A 13,444-nucleotide genomic window follows, 5' to 3' on the forward strand; every position below is an offset into this window, starting at 1 on the left:
CCCCGTAGTTTTCCGGGGGCCCGCCGGAAGTTGTGGCTGCAAGTTCCGGTTCCTTCCCTCCGCGGGTGTCCGTTGCGCCCCACGGGGGTCGCTGCCGCTGCGGACGCCGGCGGGTCTCGGCTGCTGGGGCGGGGACGCAGTCATGCCCCGTTATTACGAGGACAAGCCGGAGGGCGGCGCGTGCGCGGGCGTGAAGGAGGACCTGGGCGCCTGTCTGCTGCAGTCGGACTGTGTGCTCCAGGTAGCGCGGCCGGGCGTCCGGGCGTCCGGGCGTCCGGGGTGAGGAGACGCTGGAACCGGGGAGGCAGGACCCGACCGACGCCTCCCGCTCAGCCTGCGGTGGCGCCCAGGGGAGGTGACGGAGCCAGTCTAGGGATAGAGCACGGCGCCAGCCTGGTGAACTTGGGCGGCTCGGCTGTCGGAGCGTCAGCTCCCTCCGGTGTTAGGTTGGGGATCATGAAACCTCCCCTTTGGATTCTCGTAAAGATAAACCATTTCGGTTCAAGAAACATTTTATTAAATGTTGCCTGGCACTCCACTAGGTTCTGGAAGTATAAAGGAGAATAAGGCCGGTTTCCTGCGTGCTAGAAAATGAGAATCTAAATTATCAGAGAATTACATAAACCTGGTACGCTGTATTGACTGGTAGTTTCTCCTTTCTCTGTTCCGTTATGGTTGAATAGATATTGACTTTCTCTCGGTTTGAAATCGTTTCTGAGTTGGAGTTATGTGCCTTCTTGAATAAGTTGTAAACGAAGCAGCTCCATTTTTTTTTCTTCACTGTTTTGTCTCTTGCTTCACCGCAGTCTCCCCTCATGTCTTCTCAACCTGAGGGCAAGAAGATACTGAGGTCCAAAGATGACGGTTGAGGTCCAAAGCTGGGTTCTAGCTTAGCGCCCAACTCAAACGCAAGTGCCTTTGCCAGTTACAAAGGCCTGATGAAAGGGCAATCAGTTGTGTGCAATTATGTTTTGCATTTGGAGATGTAATTTCAGAGTTTGCTCTTCAAAGGGAAAGACTATCCCAAAATGGACATGCATCATAAAGCTGTATCAGTGTTTCTGCTGATTCAGGATTTACATTTGGTTCACTGATTTTAGCAGTCAGCCGGACTGGCTGCCCAATTTGTCCGAAAACTTGAGTTGTCATGGGCTTAAGAGGCTCTCTAGTCCCTCTCACATGGATGAGGAAACGGAGGTGCCCTGTCTTCACACTTTACACTTCCCTGCACAGGGCTTTTCCAGTGGACTGCTTCATTGGTGCAAATAGTCAGCTCTTAGTAATGCCTGGTAAGTGGCAGGCATGATGTCAGGCATTGGTGATACCAAGATGAATCTGTTACAGTCATACCCTACATCACCTCAGTCTGGTGGGAGGGACAGTCATGGAAGGGTCTAAATTCCAACAGTATAAGCATCTGTGTAAGCATCTTGTAAATATTTGTTTAATGATTAGATTTAGGAACAACATCCCGTGGGAGTCCACTGGAAAGCAACTTATTTTTCTTGGGAATTTGGAAACTTCTCACAGAGGAGGTGACATTTGATAGGAGTCTTAAACGTTGAGTAATAGGTTGTCAAGTAAAGGAGTGAGGAATGTGGTGGTTGAGGGGAGAAGCTGAAAGAATAGCATGGGCAAGTCAGGGAGATGTGACCAGGAGAAGCTAGTGCTCTATTGGGGGATAGGGAATGTGACAGAAGGCTTGAGAAGAAGGTTGGCATGTGTGAAGGCCCTTGTGTCTCAGAGTGAGGACCCTGAATTTATCTTGACATTCAGCATCAGGAAGGCCATGAGGATGAGCAATCAAGAGAATAAAGTACACAGTGGGACTGAGGAAAGAAACTCTAGAAGTGGAGGAAGATACTGAGGGCAAGAAGGATCCCAAGTTGTATTTTTGTAATAATTTATTCCGCAAACATTTGAGTGCCAAACTCTAATTTGGGACACATAGATGATTGGGACACATTCCCTCCTGCATGGAAATTAGATCTTTAGAAAGTGAGAAAACCAGACAAGATAATGACCAGGACACATGCCACAAACTTAAGTTTGTGGCCTTATTGATGTTGGTCACTTAGGAGAAAATGATAATTATAAAAAGTACCTTAAATGGGAGTGCTTTTAGTTTGTGTTAAATTTACCGTAACTTCAGGGGGAGTGTAAAAGGGCAGTACTCAGACAGAACATCGAGTTTTGCAGATCTGGGACAATATCTTCTCTTCTCAGATGGTGTCACTGGCAGCTACAGCCCGCCCCTCCCCTCCTAGGGACTCTGAAGACCAAGGGACATTCTGTTGAGGTCTGCGTCTGCCCTGTGTGGCCACTTCGTTTATGATAAGATTTAGCTTCTTGTATACAGAAGTTAATCTGATCTTTTGACAGATGGATGCTGTAATCTCTCCTTGCCAGTCTTTAACCCACTGAAAAAGCTGCTCGACCTCGTTCTAGGAAGGAATTCAAAATAGATGCTGCAATGAGAGAAAGTCAAGGAAATACCGGGCCTCGGAGAAGCTCAGGGTAATGATGATAAGGATGTCAGCCCCAGTGGGGCTGGAGAGGAAAAGCAAGGAACAAGCAGATTCAAAAGGCATCTCTTGGATAGACTTCTTAGGATTATATGACTCCTGGGAGATCAAAAAGTTTGAAACTATGTCCAAAAAACCTCAATCGTGGGTTATTTCCTTTGTGCCTCCATTAAGAAGCTCCCAGACCTCTGGGTTTCATTAGAATTACCTGGAGATGGGGGCAGAGAGCTTAAATGTATAGATTCCAGTACCTCCAACCCCAACACCCATAAAAGTATCCCTTGTTGATTCTTGGGCACAGCCATGTTTGGGAATCACTAATTTTGACCTCAGAAGGCAAATAAGCTTGGGAGTGTATTGATTAGGATATAGGTTCATATGACAGGTACATATTACAGAGATCCAGAATAACACTGCCTTAAAGAAGATAGAAAACTCTCTTTTGCTCTTGTGTGCGCCTATAAGTAGGGCTTGGACAGCTCCTCTCAGCCTTCCCTGAACCTAGACATTGTTGATCTTGTGGTTTTAGGTGCTATGATGGGAGACAGGATATTATTCTCAACTCATGACCTAAGATTGCCTATGAAAGGATGGTATGAACTTCGGTATACAAGAAGCTAAATCTTATCATAAACGAAGAAGGGGGGCAGCCATGTGCCTTTTTAAGGACCAGCCCAGAAGTTTTACATTTCAGTTCCTCACATACTCCATTGGCTGGAACTTAGTCGACCCAGCCTAGTTGCTAGGGTGTCTGGGAAGTCTAGCCCAGCCGTAGGCCTCACTAGAAAGGAAGAGTTAAATGTTAAGGGATAACTAGAGTCTGCCATTTGGCAGAGATGAAGGAGGATGAATTAACCCAGGACCTCTTTTAGATCTGGTGTATCTAGATGGATCTTCCCAGCAGGCTGTTGACAGTATGGCTTAAAAGCTTATGAAAAAGACGACATCTTAGATAGTTTGGGGAAGCATCAGTTTATAGTTCTAGTCTTTTGTATAGTTTTATTTACTCTCTCTCATATGGGTAACACACATCCCATCAGCAGCATCTCATTACAAAATTTTGGGCTCCCCCAACATAGTGCAAGGAAGCTTGCTACTCTGTTCTGATTCACTTTTGAGATTCACGGGTGGAGGTGGCCATTAAAATCTAGAACCTGGGATCCCTGGGTGGCGCAGCGGTTTGGCGCCTGCCTTTGGCCCAGGGCGCGATCCTGGAGACCTGGGATCGAATCCCACATCGGGCTCCCGGTGCATGGAGCCTGCTTCTCCCTCTGCCTGTGTCTCTGCCTCTCTCTCTCTCACTGTGTGCCTATCATAAATAAATAAAAAAATTAAAAAAAAAAAAATTTAAAAAAAAAAAAATAAATAAAATAAAATCTAGAACCTAAGCAGACAGACTAGAAAGTGGCAAGATTCCAGAGGATCAGGAATGCGGTACCCTGTAGCATTTTTCACAGTAAAAACCAGAAGTGTGACTGGCACTTGCAAAATAAAGGTGTGGAGAAGTGGTTTTAGTTGTGGGGTTGAGGTGTCAAAATCTGCTTGAAGGGAAATCCTTGATGATGAAAAGCAGGTGAAATTGGGGTTACCTTTTTCCTGGGGCATGCACCCAGTGTTTCTATTTAGGTAGGAAGTATTCAACCTAGGTTCTTTATTAACACTGAAACTGATCTGACTTTAGGGCACCTAATACTGGCTGTTTGAGCTTTTAAAATTAACACTGAACAGGGTCATTTTTATTCTCAAAATTGTTTGACCCATTTTACACTGAAACTCAACTTGAGTAGGAAGGTTTCATCATTTTCCTTTATACTGTCAAGGACTGCAGAAGGCTAATGTTTACAAGCAGTATGGGTTTATTTCTTTAATGGAAATAATAATGTTAAGGTTTTGATTTTTTTCCTTCACAAATTGCATATCACATTTTGATGTCATTAAACCTCAGGTAATTCAGAAAATGTAAGTTTGGTCTACTTTTTCCAGATGTTTTCTATATATTTACATTAACAGAACCCCTTTAGCACCTCTGTTATCCCTCTGGCTCTCCTGCTTTGTGACAGGCCCACACTGGCAGTTAGCATTTGTACACATACATCTTTTCTGCTACCTGGTTGTAAAAGCCAGGTCTAGGGGCACCTGGGTGGCTCAGTGGTTGAGCATCTGCCTTTGGCTCAGGGCATGATCCTGGGGTCCTGGGATTGAGTCCTGCATTCGGCTCCCTGTGGGGAGCCTGCTTCTCCCTTTGACTGTGTCTCTGCCCCTCTCTCTGTATCTCTCATGAATAAATAAAATCTTAAAAAAAAAAAAAAAAAAGCTGGGTCTAGGCAAGGAAAACTAAAAAAAATAAAAGCTCTATCTAGGTGGGAATATCTAGTATTTATTTTTTAACCTCCCATTAACTGATTTAGGACCATTCTGAGTTTTTTAAATAAGTTAGTCCTTGAGGGCTTTGTTTATTAATAGACAACTTCACAGGATAGGGCATCCAAAAAGAAATTTTACTGCAATTCAATTTTAATCTTGCCTCTTTGAATTGTGAAGTTTATTATTTGTAGATGCTTCCATGTTCCAATGTCTTTAAATGCCTTTGTGTTATGCATACAACAGTGTATTTGTTCAAAATATTTTAAGATCATGAAGAGGTAGTATTAAAATTTTTATTCCATGTTCACCTTCAAAAAAATTCTACTAAATTTTTGCTCTTACCTAGTTTTGCAGTTGTTGCTTTGTCAAGTCTGATTTTTAAGTTATAGGTTAAAAAGTCTCATTTTAAGAATCAGAAATAAGCATATCTTTTGTGAATATTCTTGTAGCAGCATCCTATCTTTTCAACTTTCACTGCCTAAAGAGTTCATTTCACATCAGGCCCTGGCAGATCTCTTCTCACAGACATATATAAATTCTGATAACATCTCCCTTTGCTCTTCCACGTCTACGTGGTTGTGCTTCTCAGACTAGAGAGCTTGACTTTTGCGGGCGTTGGGGTGGGAGTGTGCAGAGATCTGTTGGAGGTTAAACTGCATGCATTAAAAGGATGTAACTAGAGGCTTTAAAGTTACTTGATGGGACCTTCCAGAAAAAACCCTCCCATTTCCTATGACAGCAGGCCTAATTTCTCATATGCATGTGTGCACGTGCACACACACTCTCTCCTCTGACACACACACACACACACACACACACACACACACACTACTTTGTTCTGTCTTGAAAAATTCTGGAGTGTAAAAAATTTAAAAACACTTAAGAAATCCCATTACTACTTTCACCTTTACTCTTTCTTACCTGTAAGGAGCTAAAAAATACCAGTTTTGAGATTTTTTTTTACATAAAAATTTTAAAGAAAAGTATCCCATGGACACCAGTGTTTTCAAGAACTCAAGGGCACCCTCAAAGTGCTCCAGAATTATGATACATCTTTTTATTCTATCCTGTTCTTCCTAAACATCGAGTCAAAATGAACTGCATTTTCTCATATAATTTACTATTTTTAAATTTTTTTCAAAAAGCACTACTTTCAAAAGGATAGTGATTTTGTGCTTTGTAAGGAAATTTCCCAAATATTTATACTGTATTCTGCGTCCTAGGAAGGAAAATCCCCTCGACAGTGTCTGAAGGAAGGAAACTGCAAAGCTCTGAAATACTCATTTTTTGAATGTAAAAGATCAATGGTAAGTAAAGCTTTTGAAAAGCTTATGCTAAAAATTAGCTATACATAATTAAATATGGAATGACTTACTAATTACAGATAGGTTGCAGTGAGATCATTCAGAAAAAAAGGATTAGGTAATATTATTTACCTATTACTTGTACTCTGATACTGAAAAGAGTGGTCCAGGAAACATTTGAGCAGATTAATAGATTCTTACAGCCTTTGTCCAAGACTCATTCACTATTAACCCTCCAAGATGCAAATCTGCCTTGTTTATTGACTTTGAAACCCTCTACCTAGCCTACCACCCTTCAAGGAGGCAGCACTGTGAGGTGTAAGTCAAAGAACATGCAATCATCCTATGACTAAATCCTTTTAATCCCCAGATTGCTGTTATTTCATATTTAAAAATTTCAAATACATTTGAACTTAACCCAAGCAAAACTGAATTAAAAAGTTGAGTTTGCTAGAGCACATGTTGAGTGTAGTTCAGAGAAAAATATAAGTGTAATTTGGATTCTACTTAAGAAGAAAATCCTTATTGGGACCTTAAATGGAACTTTTCTTTTTAATGTCATCTTTATTATTATTTTTTCCTTTGGTAGCTCTGACAGTTGCCTTTTTTACTGTGCTGGAAACTGGTTTACTTCTGTCATGTAGTGAGACCCCTTACCAAAGCTGTTTAATTGTGTTGTACAAAATTGATTTAACTGTACATTTGTTTTCAGTTGGATGCCAGATCCAGATTCCGAGGAAGAAAAGGATATTGAATGCTAGCATGATGAAGCCAAAATGAGAACAAGTTTTCTCCAGTAACTTACAAAAGAAAAGCCCAAATAGGAGACAGACTTTTTGCTGTATCTAGTGGGATGGTCCAGTTTTTCCCTCCATGAACAATGGAGAAAATGGATGAGTTCTGTTTTTGAATATGTATTCAAAATTCAAAGCTAAATGATTCTCTTGCTCCAAGTTAACTTTTCAAGGAAAAATCTAATTGAACAGCTATGAGCTGGGAGCATCATACTGTTTGAGAATTTTTTGAAAGCATAAAAAGTGAAAAGATTGTTATTTTCCAACTTGATTCTTCAACCAAATGACACATTTGCACATCCTTTTGAATATTACGAAGGCCACTGATGGGACTGTGAAAACTGATAACATGCAGTTGGGGGAGTAAATGTCTATCGGGAAAGTTTAGGATAAAGCTTTCTTTTACTCAATCTGTCCTATATGGTTCTGAAATAAATTTGTGTTTGATTCCTTGGAGAAGAAATGTTTCATTTGCACGGACTCACTAAATAACCTCAAAACTTTATATCAAACAGTAGGCATAGCTGGATGCAAACCTCCAGTTATGTTGCCAGGGCTCTTGGCCTCCATCTTGTGACTTTTGTTTCTGGCTTCAATTTTTGGTTGGTCCCTTCTCTACATAATGGGAAAGAGACCAGGCAGCCCAAAGTGTACCTCAAGACGTGTGATCCAAAAATAAGAGAGCTAACCTCCTTTTCTAGGGTTCACTAATCAAATCCTACAAAAGGACAATTGTCTTCCCTGGTTCACCCTTGAATCAGACTAGTCCCTGTGGAAAAAGGGATGAGGGCCCCATGATGTTGGCCGGCTTGGGTCTTATGCGCTGTAGTAACTCCCAACAGAATCGCATTGGGTAAGTGGTGGGCCTTATCCTGAAAAGAAAGGATTCAGAGCAAACTGAAACAATAGATGTTCATAGTCAAAGCAGGAGTGAAAACCAGGAAATGCTTGAAAAAGTTTAGAATCACAGTAATTTTATTCTGATCATTTAATACAATTGAGTCCAATATGATTCTGTTTCACCTCTCTTTCCAGTACTGAAGAATAATGAAGACACTATACTTCATTACAGCCATGGTTCTTTGGAGTATAAGCAGTCAAGGTGTTCTGTAGCTCAATTGCTTTTTTAAAAGGTTCACCTATAAGTGAGGACTGCACGCTGGTCCTTGTTGCAGTGTCACTGGGCTCGTGTGTGTGTGTGTGTATGTATACTGCTTCTTACTGGGAAAGGGAAAATGATGGGTTGTTGTTGTGGGGTTTTTTTCCCCCCAGTAACTCTTGTATATCTATTTAAGTGCTCCAACTTTTATTAAAAGAACTTTGGTAAGAAACACTAAATTTATTTTATAGAACCCTCTGTTTTTAGTAATAGCTTTATTGACAGCTTCATTTGGAGAAATTCACATTCCATAAAATTCACACTTACAGCATACAATTTTTTTTTTTTTAGTATAGTTACAAGTTTGTGCAACCATCACCACTAATTCCAGAACATTCTCAAGGGAAACCCATATCCATTAGCAGTTACTCCTCCCATCCCTCCTTTCCCTCCAGTTCCCAGCAACAGTTAATACACTTTCTGTGTCAATAGATTTGCACATTCTGGACGTTTCACAAAAATGGAATTATATGTGGCCTTTTGTGACTGGGTTTTACTTACCGTGTTTTCAAGTTTCATCCATACGTAGCATCTGTCCGTTCCTTTTTATTGCTGAATACTACTTCCATAGTACAGATATGCCATATTTTATGCATCTATTTATCAGTTGAGGGACTTTGAGTTGTTTGTACTTTTGGGGTATTAAGAGTATGCTACAAACATTCACGAACAAGTTTTGCACAGATATGTTTCATTTCTCCAGGGTATACACCTAACAATGGTATAACAACTCCATGTTTAGCATTCTGATGAACTGCCAAACTTTTCCACAGTGACTACATCATTTTACATTCCCACCAACAACATGAGGATTTTAATTTGTCCACATCAGCAACATTTGTTTTTCATCTGTTTGATTATAAACATTCTACTAGGTATGACGTGGTATCTGATTGGGATTTTGATCAGCATTTCACTAATGGCTACTGATGTTGAACATGCTTCCATGTGCTTTCTGGCCTTATGTAGATCTTTGGGGAAATGTCTATTCAAGTCCTTTGTCCATTTTTCAATTGAGTTTTTTAAAGATTTTTTTTATTCATGAGAGACACAGAGAGGCAGAGACATAGGCAGAGAGGGAAGCAGGCTCCTTGCAAGGAGCCTTATGGGAGACTCGATGCCAGGACCCCAGGCCCAGGACCTGAGCCAAAGGCAGATGCTCAACCTCTGAGCACCCAGGTGCTCCAAGCTGTCTTTTTATTACTGTGTTATAAGAAGACTTTATATATTGTGTATACAAGTTCTTTAAAGATAAATGATTGGCATATGTTTTTCTCCCAAAGGTGATCTGTCTTCACTCTCTTGATGCTTGCTGTCTTTTGAAGCACAATTATTTTGAGAAATTCCAATTTATCTTTTTTCCTTTTGGTATATCTAAAAAAATCATTACCTAATTCAAACTTACAGAAATTTATTCTTGTTTTCATGTAAAAATTTTATAGTTTTAATTTACATATAGGTCTGTGATCCACTTTGAAACTTATGATACCTTTATTAGTAACTGTTTAAAATTTTATCTGTAGTAAAATATACATAAAGCATACAATCTTAAGTATTTTTAAGTATATAGTTCAATAGTGTTAAGTACATTTACCTTGTTATGCAGCCAATCTCTGTAGCTCATTCATCTTGTGAAACTGAAACTGTACACCCATTAACCAACTCCCCATTACCCTGTACCCCCAACCCATGGCAACCACTGTTGCACTGATGTTGAGCATCATTTCATGTGTTTGTTGGCTTTTTATAAACCTTCTTTGGAGAAATGTCTATTCAAAGTTCTGCCCCTTGTAAAATAGGGCTGTCTGCTCTTCTGTTGTGGGGCTTTAGGGGTTCTGAGTATATGCTGGATATTAACTCCTTAGTGGAGACCATCTGCACTTTTTCCCATTTCTTTTCACTCTGTTGATTATGTTCACCATTGCTGTTTTAAATTCTGATGCAGTCCAGTGTATCTGTTTTTACTTTTTGTTGCTTGTCCTTTTGGTGTCATATCCAACAAATGATTGACTGATCCAATGAAGTTCTTCCCCTAAATTTTCTTCTAGGAGTTGTACAGTTTTAGTTCTTACATTTAGGTCTTTGATCAAGTTGGAGTTAATTCTGTACATAGTGTAAGGTCCAATTTCACTCTTTTGACGGGGATATCCAGTTTTCCCAACACCATTTGTTGAAAAGATTGCCCTTTGCTCATTAAATGATCTTGGTGTCCTTGATGAAAGTCATGTGACCACATATGCTAGGGTTTACTTCTGGGCCCTTTGTTCTTTTCTGCCGGTCTACATGTCTGTCTTTATGTCAGTGCCACACTATTTTGATTACTATAGCTTTGTAATAAGTTTGGAAATCAAGAAGTGTGCAACCTCCAACTGTTATTTTTTGAGGGTTTTGGCTATTCTAGGTCCCTTGAGATGCCAGATGAATTTTAGGATGCATTTCCCTATCTCCGCAAAAGACACCACTGGAATTTTGATAGGGAGTACACTGAATCTGTACATCACCTTGGAAAGTATTGGCATCTTAACAATACGAAATCTCTCAGTCCATTCACATGAATGTCTTTCCATTTATTGGTGTCTTCTTTCTACAACACTTTGTAGTTTTCAGTGTAAGACTTTTGCCTCCTTGATGCGGTTAATTCCAAGTATCTTATTCCTTTTTTATACTATTATAAATAGAACTATATTCTTAATTCTCTTCACAGATTATTGATTGAATAATGATGGGTTAACATTTAATTTTTGTTGAATATAACAGCCATATAGAAAGGTGCACAGGGTGCATAATGTTAACAAATAACTATAAAGTAAATCATCATGTCACTACCATCTAGATCAAAAGGACATTGTGTGAACCCACTATGGTACTGGGCTTTCCTCAGAGATCCTGCTGCTTACCGCTTACCCTAGGAGAGAAAACTACCATCCTGGTGCTTGCCACACTCTGCTGCTTTTGTTTGCTTTCTCCTTTGAGACAGTTAGTTTTGGCTCCTTGTCATTGTTTAGAATGACGGATTATACAGAGAGACAAAAGCAACAATGGTCTAGTGGTAAAATAAGAAAAATTTCAATTGAACACCTCCCTCCCAAAAGTTATCCTTTCATTCAGTAAACGTTTTTGGGTGACAGGCATTATGTTTGCTGTCGAAGACACAAAATAACATGCTGGACAAAGTAAAACGTATTATGATGGGTAGGAGATACACAATATGATAGTTATACTCAAAATGGAAATGAGGAAAAATACTTTTTTTTAAGGGACCAACTCATTCTATGGAGAGAAATCATAGAGGAGGGCAGGCCTGAGATGGGCATTTAAGGAGCAGTGAGAAGGCTGAGGGGTGGTGGGGACAAGACATGGACTAGGGCTGTGAGTGTGGGGGTGAATTATGGGATAGGCTGAAGGAGTAATGAGATACAGATCTTAGTAGCTGATGAGATGTGGAAGGCAAGAGAAAAGATGACCACTGGGTGGAGGGTAGGGTCATTTAATAGAGGATGGCTCAGCCAGCTTGGAGAGAAAGCATGACTTTGTGATAGGCTATGAGACCCCAAGGTAGACACTCAAGTAGAATGACTAGGAGGTGGCTGGGTGTGTAGATGGATATGGACCTAGAGTCTGGGGAGGACCTAGAAATCTGGGAGTCATTAGCAAATAAGTGGCAATTTATTCCATAGGAGTGATTAAGACTTTTCAGGAAGAGCGTTTGAAAGGAGATGGAGAGTTATGGACAGAAACATGGGGAACACCATAATGTTAGTGGTGGGTGGAGGACAACAAGGAGACAGAGTGAGGGCATGGAAGCCGAGAGAGGGGTGAGCAGCAAGGGGTACTTAGCAGTGAAATGCTTTCTTTCTAAATTTGTCTCTCTGATGCGGACATCATCTTCCCAGGAGTGGAAACATAAACAAGTTTCCTATCCTCTTTAACCTGTCCCAGCTTGTCATTAAATGATACAACAGAGCGTGAAAATACCGCAGAGGTCTATATTTGAATTCAGACCTGCCTGAACTGCGGAAACGGCCCACCAAAGAGCCTGGCACAGGAAGGAATAATCACAAAGATAGCGCTGAGATATAAGAGGAGTCCAAGGGGGAATTTGTAATGTGGATATTCTGATCCTATGCTCTCAGGAATCTGTCAAAGCTTGGAGACTGACAGCTATGATAAAAATAAGACAAAGTTATTTCCCACTTGCCAGATCTTAGCAATGGGGAGGGAGCTTTCTATCCAGGGTGGCACAGGCTAGTGTGGTCCTTCACTGAGTGCACAGCACCTCATCCATCTCAAGGACAAGGGACGGGTGCCCAGTCTGTCACCTTCAGTGGTGAAGCCAGGACTGGATTTCAGAACAAGCACCAAAAAGAAAAAGACAAGCATATTTAATTACATAAAAACTTTAAAACTTCTCTTACTCCCTACTATAAACAAAACCAAAGACAAATGAGAAGGTTTTTAAAAACTGCTACATACGACAGAGGAGTTAATATATATTAGAAACAAGGCACATGAAAAAGACCAACACTCCAATGAAGCCACAAAAGTAGAAATATCACTAAAAGTATAGAAGATGTTCAATTTTCATAGTCATCAAACAGAAGTTGAGAATAAAGGAAAAAAGGCATGTGCTAATAGGTGGTAGGTTAATTTTCTGGGAGCACTTCAGTAATAGTAAAAATTCAAAAATGTTAAAAAATTTAAATGATCTTTTAATTGTAAGTGTCTGCTGCCAGGAATTCATCCAAAGGAAATCATTGCTCACATGGCTGAGAAAAAGGTGCAAAGGTACAAGATGCAGTCCTTGTTACAACAAACCAACCATTAATGGAACTACATTTTAAGCAAATCACACGAAACAGATGACCAGGCAACCCACAGAGAAGACGCAATCCCTCTTAATGGACGTGGGACGGTAACAACAGCGACACTGAAGAACATTTAATGCCAGGGCACCTTAGACCATGTTACGAAGAACATACTGTTGGGTCCATGCTTCGCACGTGAGAAAACCAAGGCTCAGAGAGGGCAAGCAACTTGTTCAGTCACCAGCCAGTGAGTGGCAGCACAGGACTGGAGCTGGCTCTATCCGAAGCCGAAGTCCATGCTCTTGATCCCACCCCTACTGCCCCTCTGCTTCAAATTAAACGGGAACAAGGTTATAAAACAGAAGTCTGTCATGGTCTCATGCTTACAAACTCCCGAGCGCTCGATGCAATGCCACTGAGGTGGCCCGGCCCGCTGCGGCCATACCACTAGTCCTCCTACTGATTGGAACGGGATGAATCAGGCAACACCAAG

General features: G+C 40.8%; 1 protein-coding gene across 1 annotated transcript; it reads left to right on the forward strand.

Moving 5' to 3' along the window:
- Nucleotides 1–29: 29 nt before the first annotated feature.
- LOC121490614 (cytochrome c oxidase assembly factor 5) lies at nt 30–7,443 on the forward strand. Its single transcript, XM_041754434.1, has 3 exons — nt 30–241; nt 6,113–6,196; nt 6,906–7,443. Exons 1-3 carry the CDS (start codon nt 143–145, stop codon nt 6,945–6,947), a joined length of 225 nt encoding a protein of 74 aa, XP_041610368.1. The 5' UTR covers nt 30–142; the 3' UTR covers nt 6,948–7,443.
- The last annotated feature ends 6,001 nt before the right edge of the window (nt 7,444–13,444 follow it).

This window comes from Vulpes lagopus, chromosome 5, assembly GCF_018345385.1.
Source record: "Vulpes lagopus strain Blue_001 chromosome 5, ASM1834538v1, whole genome shotgun sequence".
Classification (NCBI taxonomy): Eukaryota; Metazoa; Chordata; class Mammalia; order Carnivora; family Canidae; genus Vulpes; species Vulpes lagopus.

Coding starts and splice junctions, on each gene's coding strand:
- LOC121490614 (XM_041754434.1), top strand. CDS start 143: ATGCCCCGTTATTACGAGGACAAGCCGGAGGGCGGCGCGTGCGCGGGC. Junction 242..6,112: donor AGTCGGACTGTGTGCTCCAG/GTAGCGCGGCCG, acceptor TCTGCGTCCTAG/GAAGGAAAATCCCCTCGACA. Junction 6,197..6,905: donor TTGAATGTAAAAGATCAATG/GTAAGTAAAGCT, acceptor ATTTGTTTTCAG/TTGGATGCCAGATCCAGATT.